General features: G+C 44.7%; 1 protein-coding gene across 2 annotated transcripts in view; it reads left to right on the top strand.

Annotated features, from left to right (window-relative positions):
- Positions 1-20,650, top strand: part of GADL1 (glutamate decarboxylase like 1) — a 179,810-nt gene that overhangs the window by 36,059 nt on the left and 123,101 nt on the right. For both annotated transcript variants that reach the window (XM_070455301.1, XM_070455300.1), the window contains exons 3-8: positions 3,447-3,573; positions 6,292-6,382; positions 9,711-9,817; positions 10,501-10,616; positions 16,972-17,051; positions 17,175-17,229. In XM_070455301.1, coding sequence (XP_070311402.1) covers positions 3,447-3,573; positions 6,292-6,382; positions 9,711-9,817; positions 10,501-10,616; positions 16,972-17,051; positions 17,175-17,229 — 576 coding nt within the window. The remainder of the gene's footprint in view (positions 1-3,446; positions 3,574-6,291; positions 6,383-9,710; positions 9,818-10,500; positions 10,617-16,971; positions 17,052-17,174; positions 17,230-20,650) is intronic.

Genomic DNA, 20,650 nt, shown 5'->3' with positions numbered 1-20,650 from the left:
GATCTCACTGAGAAGTGGACACCTTGGACTTTAATGCAGAATCTGAGAATGCAGTCGGTGTTTATTGTTGCTGTTGCTTTTTATTTGGCTGCATCTGGTCTTATCTGCAGCATGAGGAATCTAGTTCCCTGACCAGGGACTGAGCACAAGCTCCTGTTTTGCGAGCACGGAGTCTTAGCCACTGGACCGCCCGGGAAGTTCCTGGAGTGAGATTTTGATGGGTAGACAGGTGGGCCCAGGTGTGTTGCTGAAAGTGGAAGGTGAATGAGGGGGAGAGAGTTATAATAGGGCAAGGTATTTATTGCACCAAGGGGCCCTTCATGTGAAAAGAAGGGCTCATACAGGGCAGTGATGGAAGACAGGATGAGAAGGGTCGGCTTAAAATCCTAAGTTGTCGACTCAGCGGCTCCAAGCCCATTGCAATATGTTAGTCATGCTGTGGACATGCATCCATGTGAAGCTGGGTTGTTATGTTGGAGTTGGGAGAGGGAGGTGAGGTTTTTATGCTGCTGACTTAGCCAACTTGGTTAGAGATCCCACACGTCCCCTTTCAAAGGTGGCCTGAGGATAGGATGGGTCCCCATACCTAGTGGGGATGGTGGTAAAGAACCTGCCTGCCAATGCAGGAGATATAAGAGACTCGAGTTCAGTCCCTGAGTCAGGAAGATTCCCTGGAGGAGGGCGCAGCTACCCTCTCCAGTAGTCTTGCCTGGAGAATCCCAAGGACAGAGGAGCCTGGTGGGCTACAGTCCATAGGGTTACAAAGAGTCAGACCAGACTGAAGCAACTTAGCACACGCACAGCACAGCCATACTCTGTGACATGATTACCTCTGGCCCCCTCTTTTGTAGACACTCTTCCTCAGCCACTTCTTTTCAATTGAACTGTAACTTACTTTCAGTCAAATTTACTGCCTTTGCTGTGCAGTTCTATGAGTTTTGGCAAATCGTGTGACCACCAACAGAATTAAAACACAGAATGGTTTCGTTACCCTACATTTCCCCGTGCCCCTCCGTTGTCAGCTTCTCCCCTCACCCCTGGCCCCTGGCAATCTGATTTGTGTTTGTGGGGTTTTTCTGTCCTTGCAGTTTTTTCATCAACATTACATGAATTCATAGTCCTTCCTTTCCACGGTCACAGCCTGTTTGGTTGACTTCTGCCCATCATGGTTCTAAGCTCAGAGTTTAATTTCATACCTCTCGCATGATTTGGTGTTTCTCCCTGCTTTCCCCAGCCTCCCCGATCCTGGTCTCCCCCCGCCGGAGAGTTCCCTGTCTCTCTCCTCCCCTCCACAGGGAAGCTTTTTAAGGATCATCGACACGGCCCCCTCCCTCCACGTCCTCACCTCCCACATCCTTGCTGCATGCAATCTGGCCTCCACGCCCACCGCCCTCGGTCAGACGCTCTTGCCCAGCACACCCCCCTGTTGATCCAGCCCAGGAGCTCTTCCCAGTCTCTGTCTGCTTTGGCTTCTCTGCAGGACCTGACGGTGGTGCCCGTCCCCTCCCGCGAGCGTCCCTCTCCCTTTGTGGAGTAGCTCTGGGCCCTTCCGGGTTGCTCCCTGCCTCACCTCCCAAGCAAGCTCCTCTCCCGTCACCCTTTGCTCACGCGCTGGTGCTGCCCAGGTGAGACCCGCAACTTCTGCTCTTACTGCAGGTTCCCTCTGAGCTGTGTCCCCTGGGTCGCATCATAATAGATGCCTGCAACTCTGTTTCTGATCTTTCGCAAGAGCTTCAGACCAGCTGTTACACCCCCTTTGGATGTCCTGAAGGTGCCTTGGACTAATGCCCCAAACTCATCATCAGCCCCACCCCACCCCACCCACCATGAAACCACTGCCAGCTGGAACGCTCAAGATGGCCTTTGGCTGGTCCTTGCCCTCATCCTTCCTGTGTTGCTACTTTCCAGGTTCTATTGATGGCACATGTTCAGTATCTCCAGATATGCTTCATTCCTGAGGCAGCCAGCCTCATCCGGACCACTACCTTCTGTTGCCTGCTCTTATTTCCAATTTTACTTGGAATCTTCATATGGCAACCAAAGCCATTGTCTAAAACACTAATATGATCACATGTAATTCCCTTGTCCAAAGCGTATCAGTGTTTTTTTAGAGCCAAACTCTATAAGATGTCACATGAAGCCCATCACCATCTGAGCCTTGTTTTATCTCTTCATTCATTCATTCATTCAACATGTTGTTGATAACGTCTTGTGTGGCAGGCTCTGTTAGTTCCTTGCGAGCGGTTAGAAAACTGACCGACACCTCTGCTCTCATGATGATTGTGTAGAATGTCACAGTGAATTACACAGCACATTGGAAGGTGACAGGGAGAAAGGGAGAGAAGATCCAGTTGGGGGGGAGCTTCTGGAGGTAGAGAAACACACAGCTTGTGATTTTAAATAAAGAGTTGGGATTGCTGACTTGACAGAGGGATGTCCGAGAAGATTTTGAATGAAGTGAGGAAGTTAGCTGTGAGGAGATTTGGGCGGTGGTTGCGTTCTGGGCCGAGGGCAGAGACCCTACCACGGGAGTGCGTCTGGCACGTATAAGGAGCAGAAAGGAGGCCAGGGTGTGGGTTGGGGGGCGCGTCAGTTGGGAGAAGTCAGCGCCACCAGGGAAACGGTTGTACGGGGTCGGTGTAGGTCATTGTGAGGACTTGGGCTTTTGCTCCGAAGGAAATGAGGAGCCATCAGAAGTATTTGAGCAGAGGGGTGCCTGTGGCTGAGACAGAAGAGGAGCATTCTGGATGCTGACTGCTGGGTTGAGTGCAGATTGTGTGGGGCCGGGGGCCAGGACAGAGACAAGTGGGGGAGCTATTCTGGGATCCCAGCTCCACTTTTCCCGACATCCCCCAAGCTCTGAGTTTAAGCCACATCCAACGGACTTCTCCCTTCAGATGGGCCACGGGTGCCCTTGTATCTCAGCCCCTGCTGGTCCTGTTCTTCCTCCTAGAAGGCCCTTTGCATGACCCCATCCTTTACAATCTTTGCTTGATTCTTTGGTTGTTGCTCAGTCACCAAATCATGTCCGACTCTTTGTGACCCCATGGGCTGCAGCACGCCAGGCCTCCCTGTACCTCACTATCTTCTGGAGTCTGCCCAAGTTCATGTCCATTGAATCGGTGAGGCCATCCAACCATCTCATCCTTTGTCGCCCTCTTCTCCTTCTGCCTTCGGTCTTTTGCAGTCTTATTTTGTCCCACTTGGATGTCAGTTCTTTCAGGACTTCTTCCAAGATTGAAGACAGAGCCCCTACTTTGTTCCTGCAGCATCTGCTTTACCAGATGTCAGAGCTCTGGTCCCAGGGAACTGGGGCTGCCCGTTTACATCTCTCTCTCTTCCACTTGTCTGGAAGCTTCACGAGGGTGGGGTCCGTGTTTCCTACATCCTCTGCACACCTGGCTCCAGTGGGTGCCCCACTAACCGTGCTGTTGCCGAACCCCCAGGTCTGTGAGTGGCGGCCCCCTGAAGAGCTGAAGCGGCTTCTCGACTTGGAGCTGAGGGACGTGGGAGAGCCGCACCACCGGCTGCTAGAGCGCTGCCGGGACGTCATACGCTACAGCGTCAAGACCAGTAAGAGCATCCCCCTCCCTTCATCTGTGCCGCTGACAGTCCTTGCATTTTCTTTAGCGTGCGTTTACCCCACAGTCGGGGCCTTCCCCGGTGGCTCAGCAGTAAAGAATCTGCCTGCATGCAGAAGACATAAGAGATGTGGGCCCGATCCCTGGGTCGGGAAGATCCCCTGGAGGAGGGCACGGCAACCCACTCCAGTGTTCTTGCCTGGAGAATCCCATGGACAGAGGAGCCTGGCGGGCTACAGTCCATGAGGTCGAAAAGACTCAGACATGTCAGAAGTGACTTAGCATACACAGACCTCAGAGTAAAGCTGACCGTGAAATTCTTTATGGGATGAGAAATCTGGATGAAAAACAGTTGTTCTGAGGTTTTGACAACAGTTCCTCTAATCCCTAGTACAGATTTGTTGTCAGGGCCAAAGATAGGTTGATAGAAAAACTGATGGTGTTAAGCAGTCTTATATAAATACTCTCTGCTCCTCGGCAATCCCCATCCTCCATTTATAACCAAGACCAAAAATTATGACTGCTACTTATCATTTCTTATGTTGGTGCCAACTGACAAATGGTAGTTTGATTATAGAATTGGTGGAGATTTTAAATCTTGACCTCCCAGAAGATCACCCCTCAACATGTTCCAGAGACTGTCTTCCTATAAACAGGGATAGATTTATTTGAAGAGTATTCTTAGGGTTGGCAAGAACCAAGTTATTTTATCCCATCTACCAGGATCAAGAGAAGGTACCTTTCAGAAGGTACAATAACTCTTATCTTTTGTAAATGCAGCAACATGATATTTGTTTTCTACTTAAGTCCTACTCTGACTGACTGCTAATATACTATACACCCAGTGAACAAGTTTCAAAAAGTAGGAGAAAAACTTTCTAGAATATGCATTTCTCAGTGTGATGTAAAGGTAATCTAGTACTTAAGACCATACAGGCATTATGCTTTGTGAGTTCTGACACTGAACTAAATTTAGTGGAAAGAACATAATAAAATCCTGGCTAAAAATAATTGGTTTATATTCCCTTAGGAAAGTCTGGTGCATGTATCAAAAACCCAGTTAGCATTTCAAAAGCAGAGATACATATCTCATTATTATAGTGCATGTCAGAAGCACAGAATGACATTTAGTGCAGTAGATTTTTCAGTTTACTGGATATTTTCCATAATGTTACCATGGAAATCAATCATAAATTAACACGGAACTAAAAAAAAAAACTTATTAAGATTACTTATAGCAATGTCGGGTTTCCTTTGCCAGATTAGAGGAAGTTTGCCATGTTTTATACGAAAAGACATTTTCTTTTGAGCCTCTTGTTTTTCACTGAACTAGATTAAAGAGAAAAAGAAGCCAAATGCTTTGAGTTGCTGTGAGAGGTCACTAACTAAAATGGTTCCCAAATACCCACATTTCTAAATAGGCCCCCTGCCTCTTTATTCTTCATCATGCTGGGCTTCTTATGATTGAGAATGTCATGCCAGCTGTTAGCCTGGAGTTTGGTGTGAATATTCACACTGTGTAAAGCCAAGAACCTTTGTGAGACCTTTTATAGGAGGGAAAAAATAGAAAGTTGGAACTAAAGTTTTTCAAGTCTTAAAGGCAAGTGCCTTTGAAGCCGGTTGAATCAGAAAGTTTATGTAAGCTGCGCGATGAGTCACATCTTACTCCATAGACAGGATGCCAGCTGCACCATAAAAAAATGGTCCAATCTGAAAAATTAAAAGGCCACTCACTGCCAAGAGCCTGAAGTGAACCCTGTCAGTGAGTGAAATGTGTTCAAATTAGGGAAATTGACACTGATAATTTCAGAAGGTAAAGGTAGCCACAGGCTTTTTGATATGTGGACAGATTGCTCAAATAATCCCTTTCTCGGGGTTCTGGTTTGGGTCAGTGTTGGATTTAAAAGGAAACAGGTAGGACCTCCCTGGTGATACAGCAAATAGGAGTCTGCCTGCCAATGCAGGGGACACGAGTTCGATCTCTGGCTTGGGAAGATACTGCATGCTGTGAAGCAACTAAGCCTGGACATCACAGCTGCAGAGCCCCTGCACCTCAGCCTGTGTTTCACAAGAGACGCCCCCACAGTGAGAAGCCCGTGCACTGCAACTAGAGAGGACCCCCCACTTGCCACAGCTAGAGAAGGCCTACGTGCAGCCACAGACCCACTGCAGCCAAAAAATAAACAAATGAATAAAAATCACTAAAAGGAAATGAAATAAGTAAACCAAAAGTCTCAAAAAAGTGCTCAAGGTTTGCTTAGAAATGTTGTTCAGTAGACAGGCTTATGAGATGGAGCTTCAACATTCGGTTCCCTTGTACATGACTAGATTTAAATTTTTTTTTTTAATTGAGGTATAATGTGCATTCAGTAAAGTGGACAAGTCTCAGGTGGTCAACTCAGTGAATTTGTACATATTTGCATGTAAGTGACCATCACTCAGACCAAGGTATAGACCATTCCTGGGACTCCAGAGGCTCCTCCAACCCAGTGCTAATCAATATCTCCTGCCAGAGGCACCCAGAATTCTCCCCTCTGTCAGCATCAGTCAGCTTTGCCCCACATTGAACATCATGTAGCTGGAATCATGCACTGTATGCCCTTGGTATAGCTGCTTTCACTGTCTGAGGATTCACTTATGTTACTGCTATATCGATAGTTTTCTTTCCTTTTTATTGTTGTGTGGATTAATATTCTGCTTCAATTTACAGACCATCCAAGATTTTTCAACCAGTTATATGCTGGACTTGATTATTACTCCTTGGTAGCCAGATTTATGACAGAAGCATTAAACCCAAGTGTGTAAGTACATTTTACTGGAATTTTACACTGAATATGGATTAGAGATTTTGTTAAGTAGATGAAGTTTTATTTCATGAACTTCTGTTTAACTGTTTCACCAGTGCAGTGTCATCATAAATAATGGAAGAGTCTTATGACATTAGCAGTGTTTAAAGAGCAGTTTGATCTGATAGTGGTACTGTGGGATGGTGAAGGCAGGAAGTCTCTCCACTTAACAGATGAGAAAATTTATTAAGCAACTTTTCATTTATTCCTGCATGAAAAACCATATCTGTGCTAAGGTGCTGGAGAGATTCTTTGTGTAAAAGCAGATCTTAGGTTTGCCTTCATGAAGCAAATAATCTGGATATAGAGATGCTGCATGCAAATTAATAAAAATGATCTGCACAGATTAATGTAATATTTTCAAGTGAAGGAGAGGTACGTGATGCTATAAATATACATGGGACAATTTTTCCTAGTTGTGTACTCAGGGAAGTCTTCTCTAAGCAGCTGGTAGCTAAGAGCTGAAGAATGAGTGGACGTTAGCTGGGTGAAAAGAGGAGGGATGAATTCCAAGCAGAGGAGACAGCATGTACAAATGCCTTGTGGCAGGAGACAGCCTGACATACGCTATGAACTGAAAGTCAGGGTGGTGAAGCTGAGAAAACTGTGAGGGGTGTTGGGGGGATAAGATTGGAGCCAGATGTGGGGGAGCCAGTGGGCCAGGCTCATGAGTCATTCTAACTGCAATGAAAAGCCTCTGAAGATTTCCAAATCACTAAGTGACATTTGCCTACTGAAAAGATCACTGGAAATATAGAAAGTGGATTGGAAGGGACCCATTAGGCTGGCATTGCCTTAGTCAGGTCAGAGATGATAGTTGCTTGGATTTAGAGAGAAGTGGTAGGAATAGAAAAAAAAAAAATGTGTTTGGAAGATAAAACAGAAAAGCCTGGAGAATATACTGGATCTTGGAAATGGGAACATGAGGGAAGTTTATAAGATGATGCCTAGGTTTCTGGCTTTAATAGTTGGGTTGATGGTCATGTCAGTCATTGAGATGAGAGTTTTCACGTATACAGTGAAAAAAGCAAGAGCAGTAATTCAATTTTCAATTGTGAGCATTTGTGTTTGCAGTAATTTCAAAATATCTAAGAGTATGCTCTTGGAGAGTTGTGATATACATGGGCCTGGAATCCTGGTATTTTTATGAAATTCTAAATTTAGATGTTACCGGTCATGGATGAGATTCCTTAAGTCAGGCATTCTCAACTCCTGCTCTTTACCTCAACCTGGGAGCTTTAAAAAAAATATTAAAGGAAAATATCACCTCCACCCCCTACCACGAAAAATCCCAATGGAGACCAAGTAAATCTGAATTTCTGTCAGTGTGTCCCAGGCACTGATACATTTTCATAGCCCAACGAGTGATTTTAATGAGCAGGATGGAGATACTTTCAAATAAAAATAAACCAGGAGCGGGAGAAGCACCGCTTGCAGGACAGAACATGGAGGGGGAGAGCAGAGGGCTCAGCCTGGCCTTGAGGGCATCTGACATTCCCTGGTCGGGAGACGGAGTGCCCGCCTGCAATGGAGGGAGGAGGGGGAGAAAGTCCAGGGGATGTCTGGGGGCCGTGGAGGAGAGTGTGTCCAGAGTCCCATGTTGTTGAGTGTTTAAGACAAAGAGTGACAAATATCCCCTGGATTAACTATATGGGTGTCATGCGTGACTTCCGTCAGAGAATTTTTGGTAGAATATTCAAGACAATCCCAGATACCAGGTTACAATGGGTAGAAGAGATATGTGGTAGGAAAGATAGTAAAATTACACAATTCCATGACCCTTTCCTTGTAAGTCCTGGGATTTTTCTAACTCCTCATCTGGGTTCTTTTACTGAAATATTTAGAGGCTTTTTAAGTATTAAATTGCTGAACAGGCCCCTCAAAATCTCACTAAGCCATGAGCACATTCTGTATCACCCCCTCCTCCACCTCCAGGTTTATAGTTGAGCTAGTTTCCAAAGACAAATTTAATAGTATTTTTTCGTACTAAAAAGGAAATGATTATTTCCCTTTTATTTGTAATATTTTTTAACATATGTCCCATTTTTCACACTTTTAGTATGTGTTAGTTTCCTAAACATGGTTGAAAATAGAACCTAAATTGTTGAAAAATGATGTAATGTCTGTAGAGTGCTTGGCACGTAGGGAGGTGATATACTGTAGGTATTCTTTTTCCCCTCTTTACCAAATTTTTTTTTTTTCCTTCTTCTAGATGTTAGCATAATTGCATTAAATCCCGTGACTATAAATTTAAATATGTCTGTTTAGCTTGCTTTAGCTTACTTATTTAGGGTACACATTTACTCAGATTCAATTTAGTGTAATCACCTAATTATTGGAGGAGATGATACATAGTAGTCATCCTCCAGCTTTCTGGAGAAAGAAAGAAGCATTACAAAATGACCTGGTAACTGTCTCAGGCTGGGGTTCCTGGGCGCTTAGTGAGCAGGGTGTTTATTAAGGAGAACCCCTAGGATCTGTATGGGTGCTGGAGGGGAAGGAGACAGCTGGGCAGAGTTAGGAGTCAAGCCCCCATGCAGGCTGTGAGACCCCACCAGCGACTCCATGGATCTCTGGAGCTACCCTGGCTCTGCAGGGTGTTCTGGAGCTGGGCCCACGTGGCCAGGCCTGCTTGGTCCTCCAGATGGACCAGTCATCAGGTGTGGATGACCACAGGACATGCCTAAAGGGGTTAACTTAGCAATGCTCCCTGCTGACAGCATTCCAACCCTCAGCCACAAACCTTCACAACAGGGGTCCAGGTAGCACTTTATAGTAAAGTCATCACTCTCTAAGAGATGTCCATAGTACTCTTGCCATTTGTACCAACATGTGAGTGTGGTGGAGGAAACCCAGGCTCTACAGCTGACTGCTAGGGTAGCTCATGGTAGTAGCCTAATAAACCTGGTTGCCAGGACAATGGTTTTTCTTTAACCAACCTCCAAAACAGCATCCAGAGAGCAAAATGGCCACTGCTCATGGCTAATACAAAGACTACAGATGCACTGCTTTGCTCTCTCCCAATGGAAGCAAAAGTTTTCTGTAAATTAAGAGTTCGAAGTAGCTAGTGTCCCTAGCACACCAGCTACCGGCATTTGTCCAGCCATGACCAGCACTGTCACCGTCTCTGTGTATTTCTTTATCTCTGATGGATTCGTTTCCAAAGACTCTCCCCACACTTCAGCAGCCACTTGGTTTCATAAAACTGTGTGCATTTCTTGGGACTCCATAGGGATGGTTTGACTCTAGTCATAGAAGTGAAGTGTTTTTTATATCTGTCTAGTTATACGTATGAGGTGTCCCCAGTGTTTCTGTTAGTGGAAGAAGCGGTTCTGAAGAAAATGATTGAATTTATTGGCTGGAAAGAAGGGGATGGAATATTTAACCCAGGTAAGTCCAATTAGTTATTGCTTCCATTAAAGCATCTGCAATTTTATTCCTGCCTTAATATGAGGAACAACTCCCTGCAGATTTCCACATGACATGAAGTTAGGTATGAATTATGCTCCTTGGGGAGGATCAAGTTTGTGCCTTCCTCCAGAGTATGATATTTTCTATAAATGCTACAGAAATGGCATACACGCCAACAAATGAGATGCCTAAAACTTTGGATTTATATCCAACACAAATGAATTTATCTACTGGTGGGAGTTTGAAGGGCTATTATATGTTTATCAAGCTTATCAATTCATTTTACTTGAGAAGTTTCCTGAATTGTATTTTGTTTCCCCTACAGTCTTTCTTAGGGACCAGGGAGGAGCATATACTGTCATTTTATTGATTAAAGACAGAAAGAATATTATTACTATTAGCTATGGACACTTGGGTAGCAGCCCTCCATCCATAGGTGGAAGCTTTGAGTTTAGAAAAACTCTGGAATGAGAGAAGAGACCAAAACTTCTGGAGTTGGAGATGAGGATGTGTGTAAAAGGAATGGGCGGGGGTCGTCCCGTGATTTTGACAGTCATTTGTCACTAGACAGGTGTGCCCACAGCCATCCACGCCTCCCACTGCAGCTGGCATCTGGGGACAATGACGTCATGCTATCCATATTTCCATTTTTGTTTTTGCAGGTGGTTCAGTGTCCAATATGTATGCCATGAATTTAGCCAGATACAAGTACTGTCCTGGTATTAAGGAAAAGGGGCTGTCTGGCTTGCCAAGATTAATCCTTTTCACATCTGCAGAGGTAAAAATAAAATTATTTTTGATATGAGACACAGATTTTCTGAAAATGAACATGTCATGGAAGAGGGCTTGTTTGTTTGGGGGCTTCCAAGGGTGCTTTTTGTCAGTGTCTAAGTCATGTGCTGTGTACAGTGTCGTGATGCATTTGATACTGTAAGCCCTGACCACCCTCTTTTGTATATCACCTTTATTTAAGATTTATAGTCTGTAACGTGTTGTTGGAGAAAAGAGAACACTTAATTTCAAAGTGCCACCTCTTTCTGTGAATCTCTGCTTTGAGCATCTTATTTATTAGAATTTAGGTGATTGCTCGTGAGCTCAGCTCTGTCTTCCGCTCCCATCTCCTTGGGAAACTGATTGTGTTGAGTGGCTAACGTGAGGGCCCTCCGAGGAAAAGGAGGTATTCAGTGACAGTGACGTCACACAGACACACGAGGGGGTGTTACCGCAACCCCCCACTGCAGTGAGAGGCCAGACTGGGTGAGCGCGGAGGCCCGTGGCTAGGCTGCCCGGGGTCAGCTCCTGTCTCCACTGCCTACTCTCTGAGTGACCTGGGTAAGTCGATGCATCCTGCTGAGACTCAGTTTCCTAATTTATAAAGATGAGTGTATCAGTTAGCTCTAATACGTAACAGATTCCTCCTAAACCCAGCAGCATGCAGCTATAGCCAGACATGGCCCTCAGGTTTGGGGACAGCCGAGCAGCGCTGGGCTTGCCTGGCCCGTGGCTGCTCTGGGCGTGGCTGGGCTGGGCTGACTATAGGGATGCTCCAGTGGGCTGGTCCACCGTTGTCATGGCAACGGTGCAGGTGAAAAACAACACCGAGACACGCTGGGCCTCTTGAGTTCCGGGCTCAGAACTGGCACATTGTCGTTTTCCCCTCATTTTCTTGGTAGAGTAAGTTGCATATAGGAACCCAGATCCAAGAAGTAGGGAAATAGACTTCACCTCTTAAGGAGACTCTCTGCAAAGCTGCCTGGAGAAAGGATTGGATACAGGGGGCGGTGAGCAGCCTGGAGCCACGGAAACGACCCAGGAGCCGTGTGAGCTTAGTTATCACCAGAGATCGAATGAGTTAGAGCATGTGGAGTAGTACCTGGCGCATCCTAGACAGAAATGTTAGATCTTTGTAGTAACAGGAGGAGGAGAGGGCTCTCCAGGTGGCGCTAGTGGTTAAGAACCCGCCTGCCAGTGTAGGAGACACAGGTTCAATCCCTGGGTCAGGAGGATCCCCTGGAGGAGGAAACGGCAGCCCACTCCAGTATTCTTGCCTGGAGAATCCCACGGACAGAGGAGCCTGGCGGGCTACAGTCCATGGGGTCGCAGAGTCGGACACGAGGAGCACCTTAGCACACATGCGCTCAGGAGGAGGAGAACAACCCAGCTACACTAACATGGGGCGCAGCTCAAATGCTGTTACTTGGAAAGGATGCTTTTTATTTTTTCTGTTTGTGGTTCCAGTGGGGGCCTCTGTCCATCCCACCACTGCTTTTTCCCCATGTCCCCTCCTCCTCCTGCAGTAATCCTAGATCTCCTGTCAAACACATGAGATGGGCAAAAGCTGACAGTTTTCTGTTAATTCCGACTGGACTTTCCTGTATCTGTTACTCTATTCCAAGAGCAGAAGTTATTTTATTATCACAAAGTATAATCTGTGCGGGAACCTGACCACCCCTATGTGTTTCCTCTGTCCTGCCTGACCATTGGTTAGCTCAGCACTAAATGCAGAGTGGACATTGAGTTGGGGGCAGCTAGGAGGAGTCATCTCATCTGAGATTCTGAACCTACCTCCCCAGGCCCTTCCTCATGAGATGTTCTTTCTGTAGCAAAAGAAGGATATTTAGGAATGTGGACTTCTAGGGGAAAGGCTTGGTTTCTTGAGATTATGATGGAGTAGAGTTTCCTGCCTGGGTTCCTACCCTCAGTATTTCAGGCGGAGGAACCCTAGGATATCAGAAATGCAGAGTCCCTTCTGCATTTGAATTGCTATATCCATGCCTGGAAAAGCTGATTAAAAAGCGGCCCTGCTATCAGCACAGTGCTTTTACTTTTGCCTTTTTTCATTTGTCATTTGGTTTAAAAGGTACCAGAGGAACGTCCCTGGCTGTCTGGGGGTTAAGACTCTGTGCTTCCACTGCAGGGGTAGCGGGTTCAATCCCTGGTCAGGGAACTAAGATCTTGCATGCCATGTGGTGTGGCCAAAAATTAATTAAGAATAAATTTTTTAAAAAATAATAAATAAACAACATGTACCAGAGCTCTTTTATGAAATAATTGCCCTGGAAGTGGGGAAGAAATTCTGTGGAAGACTAAAATGAAGATGATGCCTGGGGATGACCAGTAACACAGGTGTAGCTGGCAAATTGGGCATGAAAAAAAAACTGAAGCCTTGTGGAGTTGTGAAACCAAGAGCTGAGTGTTTTTTAAAATCTCTGTTGGAGATGTGTGTGCGAAAAGAGGTGAAATATATGCCTCGGCTGACGTGCCAGCAGGAGATAAAGCCAGAAAGCCACACTCGACCTGCGTCGTAGTTTGCTCAGACCACTCTAGAAAAATATAGAGTGGGTGGCCCAGACAGCAGACATGGATTTCTCAACAAACCTGGAGGCCGGCATCCACGGTGGACGTGCTGGTAGATTCAGTGTCCGGCGAGAGCCCGCTTCCTGGCCTGGAGTCACTTTGTGCTCACATGGCTTTTCTTCTGTCCACACTTGCGGTCAGACTGGGATCTGCCTCCTCCTTCCTACAAGGACACTCATTCCACAGGAACTTTGCCCTAGTGACCATCACACTGGGGGCCGGACATTTGAAGGGACCCAAGCATCCTGTCCACAACAAAGTGAACTCCACAGAGCTGTGAGCACACGACAGCCTTGAATATATGCATGTCTGCCCCGTCCATCCACATTCGTCTTTGTAGCTGTTTCTTTGTAGCATCCTTTTCCCTTGATCTGCCAAAGAGACCCAGGTCACAGCATGTGTATTATTTTAATTTGTATTTCAGTGTCCTCTTTATCACTACTTACAACACATCCATTCCTTACTTATTTTAAAAGGGGAATTAAAGCTGTGTTCCCTAAAAGATCCTAAATACTAATCTTTTTGTTATATTCCCCTTGTTTGCTTTCAAGTGCTGACCCGTGGTCTCCTGATTATTTCCCCAGACTGTTTTGTTCGGTGGCCTTACTTTTCTAGTTATTATGCAGCCCTACATGAACCAGGGCAGCTATTCCATCTCTACCTTGCAGAATGTGTGTCCTCACCTCTAAAGGTGTTTTGCATAAGTTCAGGTGTCCACAGTCACTCAGATATTGGTGGAAACTGAGCAGATCATAGCAGAGAGCCTATAGCATAGACTATCAGTGCATCCACAGTAGCCCTGCCTTGCCAGAGGGGACCCAAAGGAAAGGGAACTTTTGGAGAGAAATAATTAAAGTAAAAAACATTTGTAGCTTGGTTAGCAGTTAAATATGAACGCTAGTGTTAAAGAATCCACATGCCAGTGCAGGAGACATAAGAGATATGGGTTCGATCCCTGGGTCGGGATGGTTCCCTGGAGGAGGGGCATGGCAATCCACTCCAGTATTCTTGCCTGGAGAATCCCACGGACAGAGGAGCCTGGCGGGCTACAGTCCATGGGGTCACAAAGAGTTGGACATGACTGAAGCAACTTTGCACATAGGAATTCCTTAAATTTAGGGAAATCTTAGTTTTGTCATTCAAATCATTTTGGAAATCAGCATGAAGTAGTGCATATTGTCTGCCACTCAAAAGCGAGGAGGAAGGAAGCCCTTTTCACTCCCAGGCCAGCAGCCAGTTGTCCTGTTTCCTCTCTAGCAGGGTCCAGGCTGGGGTGAGGCAGTGAGGTGACCAGAGTACACGTCTCAAGGTCACACCTTCTTAACTTTTGCACTAGAGGTGCCTCACCCCCTCCACCCACTGTGTGGCCCTGCTCTCTAGTGAGGCTGCCCCAGGTCCAGGACCATCGCAGGCATGGACGGGGTGAGCAGGTGCTTTCCAGGATGTCGTGCAGAAAGACAGTCCATCTGGATCCCAACTCTGCCTCTTTAGGAATCGCACCAGCTGTGTGCTCTTGGAGAAGTCCCTATACTTCCTTTTCCTTGTTTCCTAAGGCATGACAGTCACGACCGTCCTCTCCCCACCACCTGAAGCTCATCTGAGCACTGAACTAGTCAGCATGTTGGAAGGAATCCGAGTGTCCACATCACAACCCTTGAGCATGGAAAACGACAATGCTCTGAGAAAATCAAGGTCACAGAGGAAAGCTTTCCTGGAACCAGGAATGAAAATTTCCATGCAGTTCTGTCCTTCATGTGGGCATTGGCTGTCTTGTCTTTATAGAAATAAATGCCTGCTGAGAATCGTGCACCTTCTTTGGGACGGTGAAACCCAGCCGGTGAAGGGAGCAGGCATTCTTGTGTCTAAACGCAGCTGTTATTTCTGAACTTGGCTTCTAGGTTTTTCCTTCCCTTGAAGCCGCTCAGTATATCTGAAGCATCACCCTTTCTTTTTTTTTCCCCCCTTTCCAAGGTTCTTTTCCTCCTCTGATGTTTTCAGATGTTTAGACTTCAGTTTTTCAGACTTTGAAAAAAAAATCTGTCCTTATGCGTTTGAGATTGCCATTGGACTCCCAGTTTGCCCAGAGATATCCAAAAATAGCTCCAGAAGCTATTCTTATTCTGATGATGAGGGTTTTATTCAGCAGATCCATTGATTGGGGATATGTTGCTATTTTTCAGGGCAAAGCAGTGTGATTTTCCTTACTGGCATATGTCAGTGGGGGTAGGCTGCTATTTATCATTATGAAATCAATAGCTGTTTGGTGCCAGAGGCCCCAGTCTCTGGTGAGAAATAATTCACCTTAGTTGTCACCTTAGCTATGGTGGACTGATGTAGCAAGTAGAGAATTAACTATGTTTTCATGTACATTATTACTCTTCACTATGCATGTGTTCTTGTAACAACCTGAAATGAATGCATCCTAGAGGCATTTTGAATGTGTCCTATTCGATATTTGGAAATTAATTTTTTTAGGATGATGTCATTTCTCCTGATGGTGTTACTTCGGCGTGTATTTTTATAGAGTTAAAAAAAGAGCTCTCCATAAAACTCTCTTGACAAAAGAGGGAAAAAATTACCACATTTGAGGGAATATATCAAGTTAAGTGTGAAGGCATGACTACTCGTTTAATGTATTCATACCTACAAATTAAATGACTAAGTTTTTTTTTGGTACGATAATGTCCTTTAGCACCTTCAGTTTTTCTGGCATGAAAAAGAATTAACTGACCGCCTGTCCATGTTGATGTATAAAGAGAAACATCTCCAGTGTTTGAGTGTTAATAATTTTATAGGATTTATGTAGAGAAAAAAGGCCCAACAATCCAGAGTATATACTACTATTTGCCAGTAAGAAATAGACAAGACCTAATTCCAAAGACAGCTTTTAGCCTCATTCCTGCCAGGGCTATAACTCATAGTATATATGTAAATTAGTGTTACTTCTTAAAATTTTATTTTGTTTATTTACTTTTTGGCTGCACCATGTGACATTTGGGATCTTAGTTCTTCAACCAGAGATTGAACCTGTGCCCCCTGCAGTGGAAGCACAGAGTCTTAACCACTGGACCACCAGGAAAATCCCAAACTATTATGACTTTCGTTATTGTGATTTTAGCCACATTCCCTCATGTTTAATTTCAGTCCTATAGTCAGTATTAAATGAGACTAGTCAAGTATCTGATCAGCATGTATAGCTCATTGTTCGCTCTTGAAAATGGCTTCTTCTGGTGGTCTGTGATTACAGTTTTTGAGACAGAGTCTTGATCACCCCTTAGAGGGTTTTTGAGTCAGCAGTGGAGTAGATTCTGTTTCCATCAATACTGAGTTTTATTAGAAGCATCAAGAAAAACTTTTCCTCAGTGTTATGGAAAACAACCACCTTCAGTGACCAAGTTTGTTCATTCACCAGGCTCTGTGCTGGCTGTTTACATGCATTAACTGTTTAACTGCATGTCAAGCAGATGGAGGAGGCACCCACATAGCCACTTTATAGATTAGCAAATCGAGGCTCGGAGAGCATGCGTTCTTTGCTCAAGGGTCCATATCTGTAGGGGAGAACTTGGAATTAAATCTTGGTTTCTCTGATCCCAAGGGAAGGCAGTGTTTTTGACCACCATACTGAAGAGCTCAGTTGAATGAATGCCTTTTATGTTTTAAGGCAATACAACTGCAGCGATTGGGCTCAGCCGTGTGACACACCCATGTGCTAATACGCAGTACCTTTTTCACGCCGTGTATCCGTGTCTCTCTCCCCCTCACCTCTTTGAATGTAGTGTCATTACTCCATGGAGAAGTCTGCTTCCTTTCTTGGGATCGGTACTGAGAATGTGCGCTTTGTGGAGACAGATGGAAGGTAACTGGAAGAGGATCCAGAAGCCTGGCTGGGGCGGTGGCAGCGGGGATCGATACCATTTACAAAGCTGTCCCACGTCTGTTCTCTGCCGATTGTGACTGTGTCCCAAATCTGTTCTCTCAGAGGTAAGATGATACCTGAAGAGCTGGAGAAGCGCGTGCAGGAGGCCGAGAAAGAGGTGCGTGGGCCAGGAGAGGGAGGGAGGGGGAACATGGGCGTGTCTGGGCCTGAAGGAGAGGATGCAGGCAGCGGCCTGGCCCCCTCTGTGTGTTGGGGAGGGAAGAGGTCCTCTCCGAGTGGGCGGAGGGAGCTCATCTCAGAGCTGCTGTGTCTGGTGCTTGCTCTAAGTGTTCTGTGGAGCTTCTCGAATGTGCTCGTTCCCAGGGGGCTGGAGCCTGTTGAAACACAGATGTCACCCTGTACTAGGTTCTTGCCTAGAATAAGCTTCCGAAGCTTGTTCTGGCCTCTCTTGCGGCTCTAGAGCTCCTGACTCTGCGGATGCCTCAGGCCAAACCAGTTACCTCTGGGCTGCATTCAGGATGGTTTCTGACTTCTTGATCACACGATCCTCCTGGGTTGTTTCCCTGTGAAGCCCATCCGTAACTGTCACCCGCTCTGGGTCTGAGCCCAGTATTTCTGCTCTGGCAGACTGTCCTCTCTTCCTGGCTTCCAGAATGTTTGAAAGCTGGCCTGCCCATTGCTGGAGGAGGCAAGGCATGGCCCTCCTCACCTGCTCTACTGAGGCAAGGCCTGGCCCCAATATCTGCTTTATTTTTAAGCCTGACATCAGCCATCTTGCTTCTTGGGCCAAACACCTGATGGATTAGGTACAGCCACTCCTGTGCATCCATCCTTCCCATCCCCAGGAAGCCCCGCGGCCAGTGAAGCTTCAGACCCTTCTCCCATCACTTCCGAATAGGCAGCAACAGCGTCAGATGTGTTCAGATTTTGAGCTGTGATAGAAGTTTCTCTGTCCTCAGAGGGCTTCACACTGAGGAATTAGTTCTTTTATTTTTATTTTTCAAGTGTTGACATTATATTTCTGTTTTTCTGTTCTTTTACTCTTAATATAATTTTTTAACTTCTCCAGAATTCACCTTATCTGGAGCATGCTCAATCACTGTATTTGGTTTGATATTCTCTATTTAAAAGTTCTGCTTTTATTGCAGATGTACTGGCTTCTGGTGTGTGTCCTTAGATCTGTGTTTTTAAAACATTCCATTGACAAATGGATTTGATAGTTGTTTGGTGGTACAGGTTAACCGATTTCTTTATCCTCGAGTAAAATTCTACATTGAAACCTGTTTGTTCTGCTGTGGACTACAGATGTCACCTTTAGCCTTATCTATTTTTTAAAAATCTAATTGTATCTTTTTCTACAGAAGCTCTTATCAAAGAAACTTATGTTGTTAATGCTTGTTGGTAGGGAATATTGACTCCGCTTTTTGTATGGTTCATATGATTCCTTCCTTCCATCCTTCCTTCACCCTTCCCTTTCTTTCTCTCTCTCTTTTTTTTCTTTCTTAAATTTTAAACTTCTCATTATGGAAAATTTTAAATATATGTAAAACAAATATAGTGAAATTACTCATACAAGTCATACAACTTTCACCATCATTAACTTTTGCCCCCATTCCCTCCGAACACCACTGGATCATTCTGAAGCATATCCTACACATTATGACATTTGATCTACAAATAATTCAGTATATCTGCAAAAGATACTTACTTTCTCTTTGAAAAAAAAAAAAAACCCAACCCAACCCATAACACACTTCTAAGAAAGAATAAGCTCTTAACATCATCCAGTATTCACTCATTAGATTTTCTCCCATTGTCCTTTATAATAAATAGCACGTGCTCTGAATAAGGATTCATATAAAGTCCATGTGTTGCGTTTGGTTGATTTATCACATAAATGTTTCCCCACCTACAGCCTTCTTTTCCTTTATCCCCCCTGCAAGTGATCCATCGGAGAAGCCAAGGCCTTTGTCCTGCATAGTTTTCCACGTTGTAGATTTTGTCAGTTCCATTGAGAATTTGACTTTAAGTGTTCCTTTAGCTCCCCGTCTGTTCTCTGTATTTTCTGTTTGGCTCTTAGATATTGAGGCTTGGGGAGATTCAGGTTGGAATTTTTACCAGGAAGACATCATGGGTGGCATTTTGCCCTTTAGTCAGCAGACATCTCGGACCCCCTTTTGTTATAATATTATTAGTCCATCTATCACAGAACTCTGCATCAGCCTCTCACATCACGGACTTTGCTGCCATTTGTCATCGTTGTCTAGACCCACTATCTCATTAGTGACGTTCTAGCTAATTCTCTCGTTCCTTCTTCATTTAGTGGCAGGCCTACTACCATAAACATTTTTGTTCCTTCATCCCTATTTACTTACCCTAAGGAGCAGTTTGAACAAGCCAAGACAGAATCAATATTTTATTTTTCCCCTTATTTACCAATTTTCACACTAGTGAGTGAATTACCAAGCATCCTGAAAGACAGCCAAACAGTTTTTTCTTTTTAAAGTATCATGAAGAACTCATCTTCTAACATACTGGATGGATTTTATTCCACAGCAGTCATTATTATTTTCATCGTCCAAATTTCTGTTTGTTTTGACAACGAAAGTCCATGAAAGGGGCATATCTGAAGCTGAAGACTTGAAAAGGGAAGTGTTTAAAAAGTAAGAATTGCTTTAGGCACATTTTAAAGTAGGGCAACAGGGTTAGAGTTGGTCTGTCTCGGTTTCCTTTCATCAGTTGAAACTTGAGCTTGGATTCACTGAGGACAGACTTTGCATCCATTCTGAGATCTTCATACCTCATGACTAGTTTCTTTTTCTCAGTTCTTCAGACCTAGTTTTTTTTTGTTTGTTTGTTTCAAACTTTTAATTTGTGCCTTTACAGAGGTAGCAGATAGTACATCAACTCTGTTTTTCTTCTGGGATTCAATTCCCTGACCAACCACAATCAATTGTTTTAATTGATTGAGCTGTGACCTTGACCCTGATGCCGTTATAAAGATGGTGAAAGCCACAGAAACAGCCAAGGTTCTAAAGTGCTTATTTTAAAAAAAGAAGACTAATATGATCGCTGAATAAGTGGAGGTATTTTTGTGTGTGAGGATTTGAAATGACAAACTTTGTTAGAAAATTCAGCTGATTGGCAACACACAATCAATATTATTTCCACTGAGTTTTCTCATTAGTAGCATGAGATATGAGAAAGGGGAAAAAGCATGGAAGGTTAAATCCAGATTACAAAAGTTTAATTTGTGGGTCTTATATTTGTAGCTAGATTGTTAAAAGGGTGAGGAAAACTCATTAATGGGCTATAATAGCTAGCACAGATATTTTTCACAATTGTCAGGATGTCATAGAGTTTATTCGGAAAGCCCCAGCATTAAACACACCTTCAATGGTTTTAGTAAATTGCTTTTTCTGTTGCTTTCAATGACTGATGTAAATTTGGTCGCATTTCATTTAGGTCATGGGCATGATAAAGACGTAATCCGTTGGTAGTTGATTACAGGACAGAAGCCCTGAAGCCCGTGGTTCCCAGGGGCTCTGTCAGCCACGGGCCCTGCTCCCAAGAGGCTC

This window comes from Odocoileus virginianus, chromosome 26 (assembly GCF_023699985.2).
Source record: "Odocoileus virginianus isolate 20LAN1187 ecotype Illinois chromosome 26, Ovbor_1.2, whole genome shotgun sequence".
In the NCBI taxonomy this organism is placed as follows: Eukaryota; Metazoa; Chordata; class Mammalia; order Artiodactyla; family Cervidae; genus Odocoileus; species Odocoileus virginianus.
This window is presented reverse-complemented; position numbering and strand designations above follow the sequence as displayed.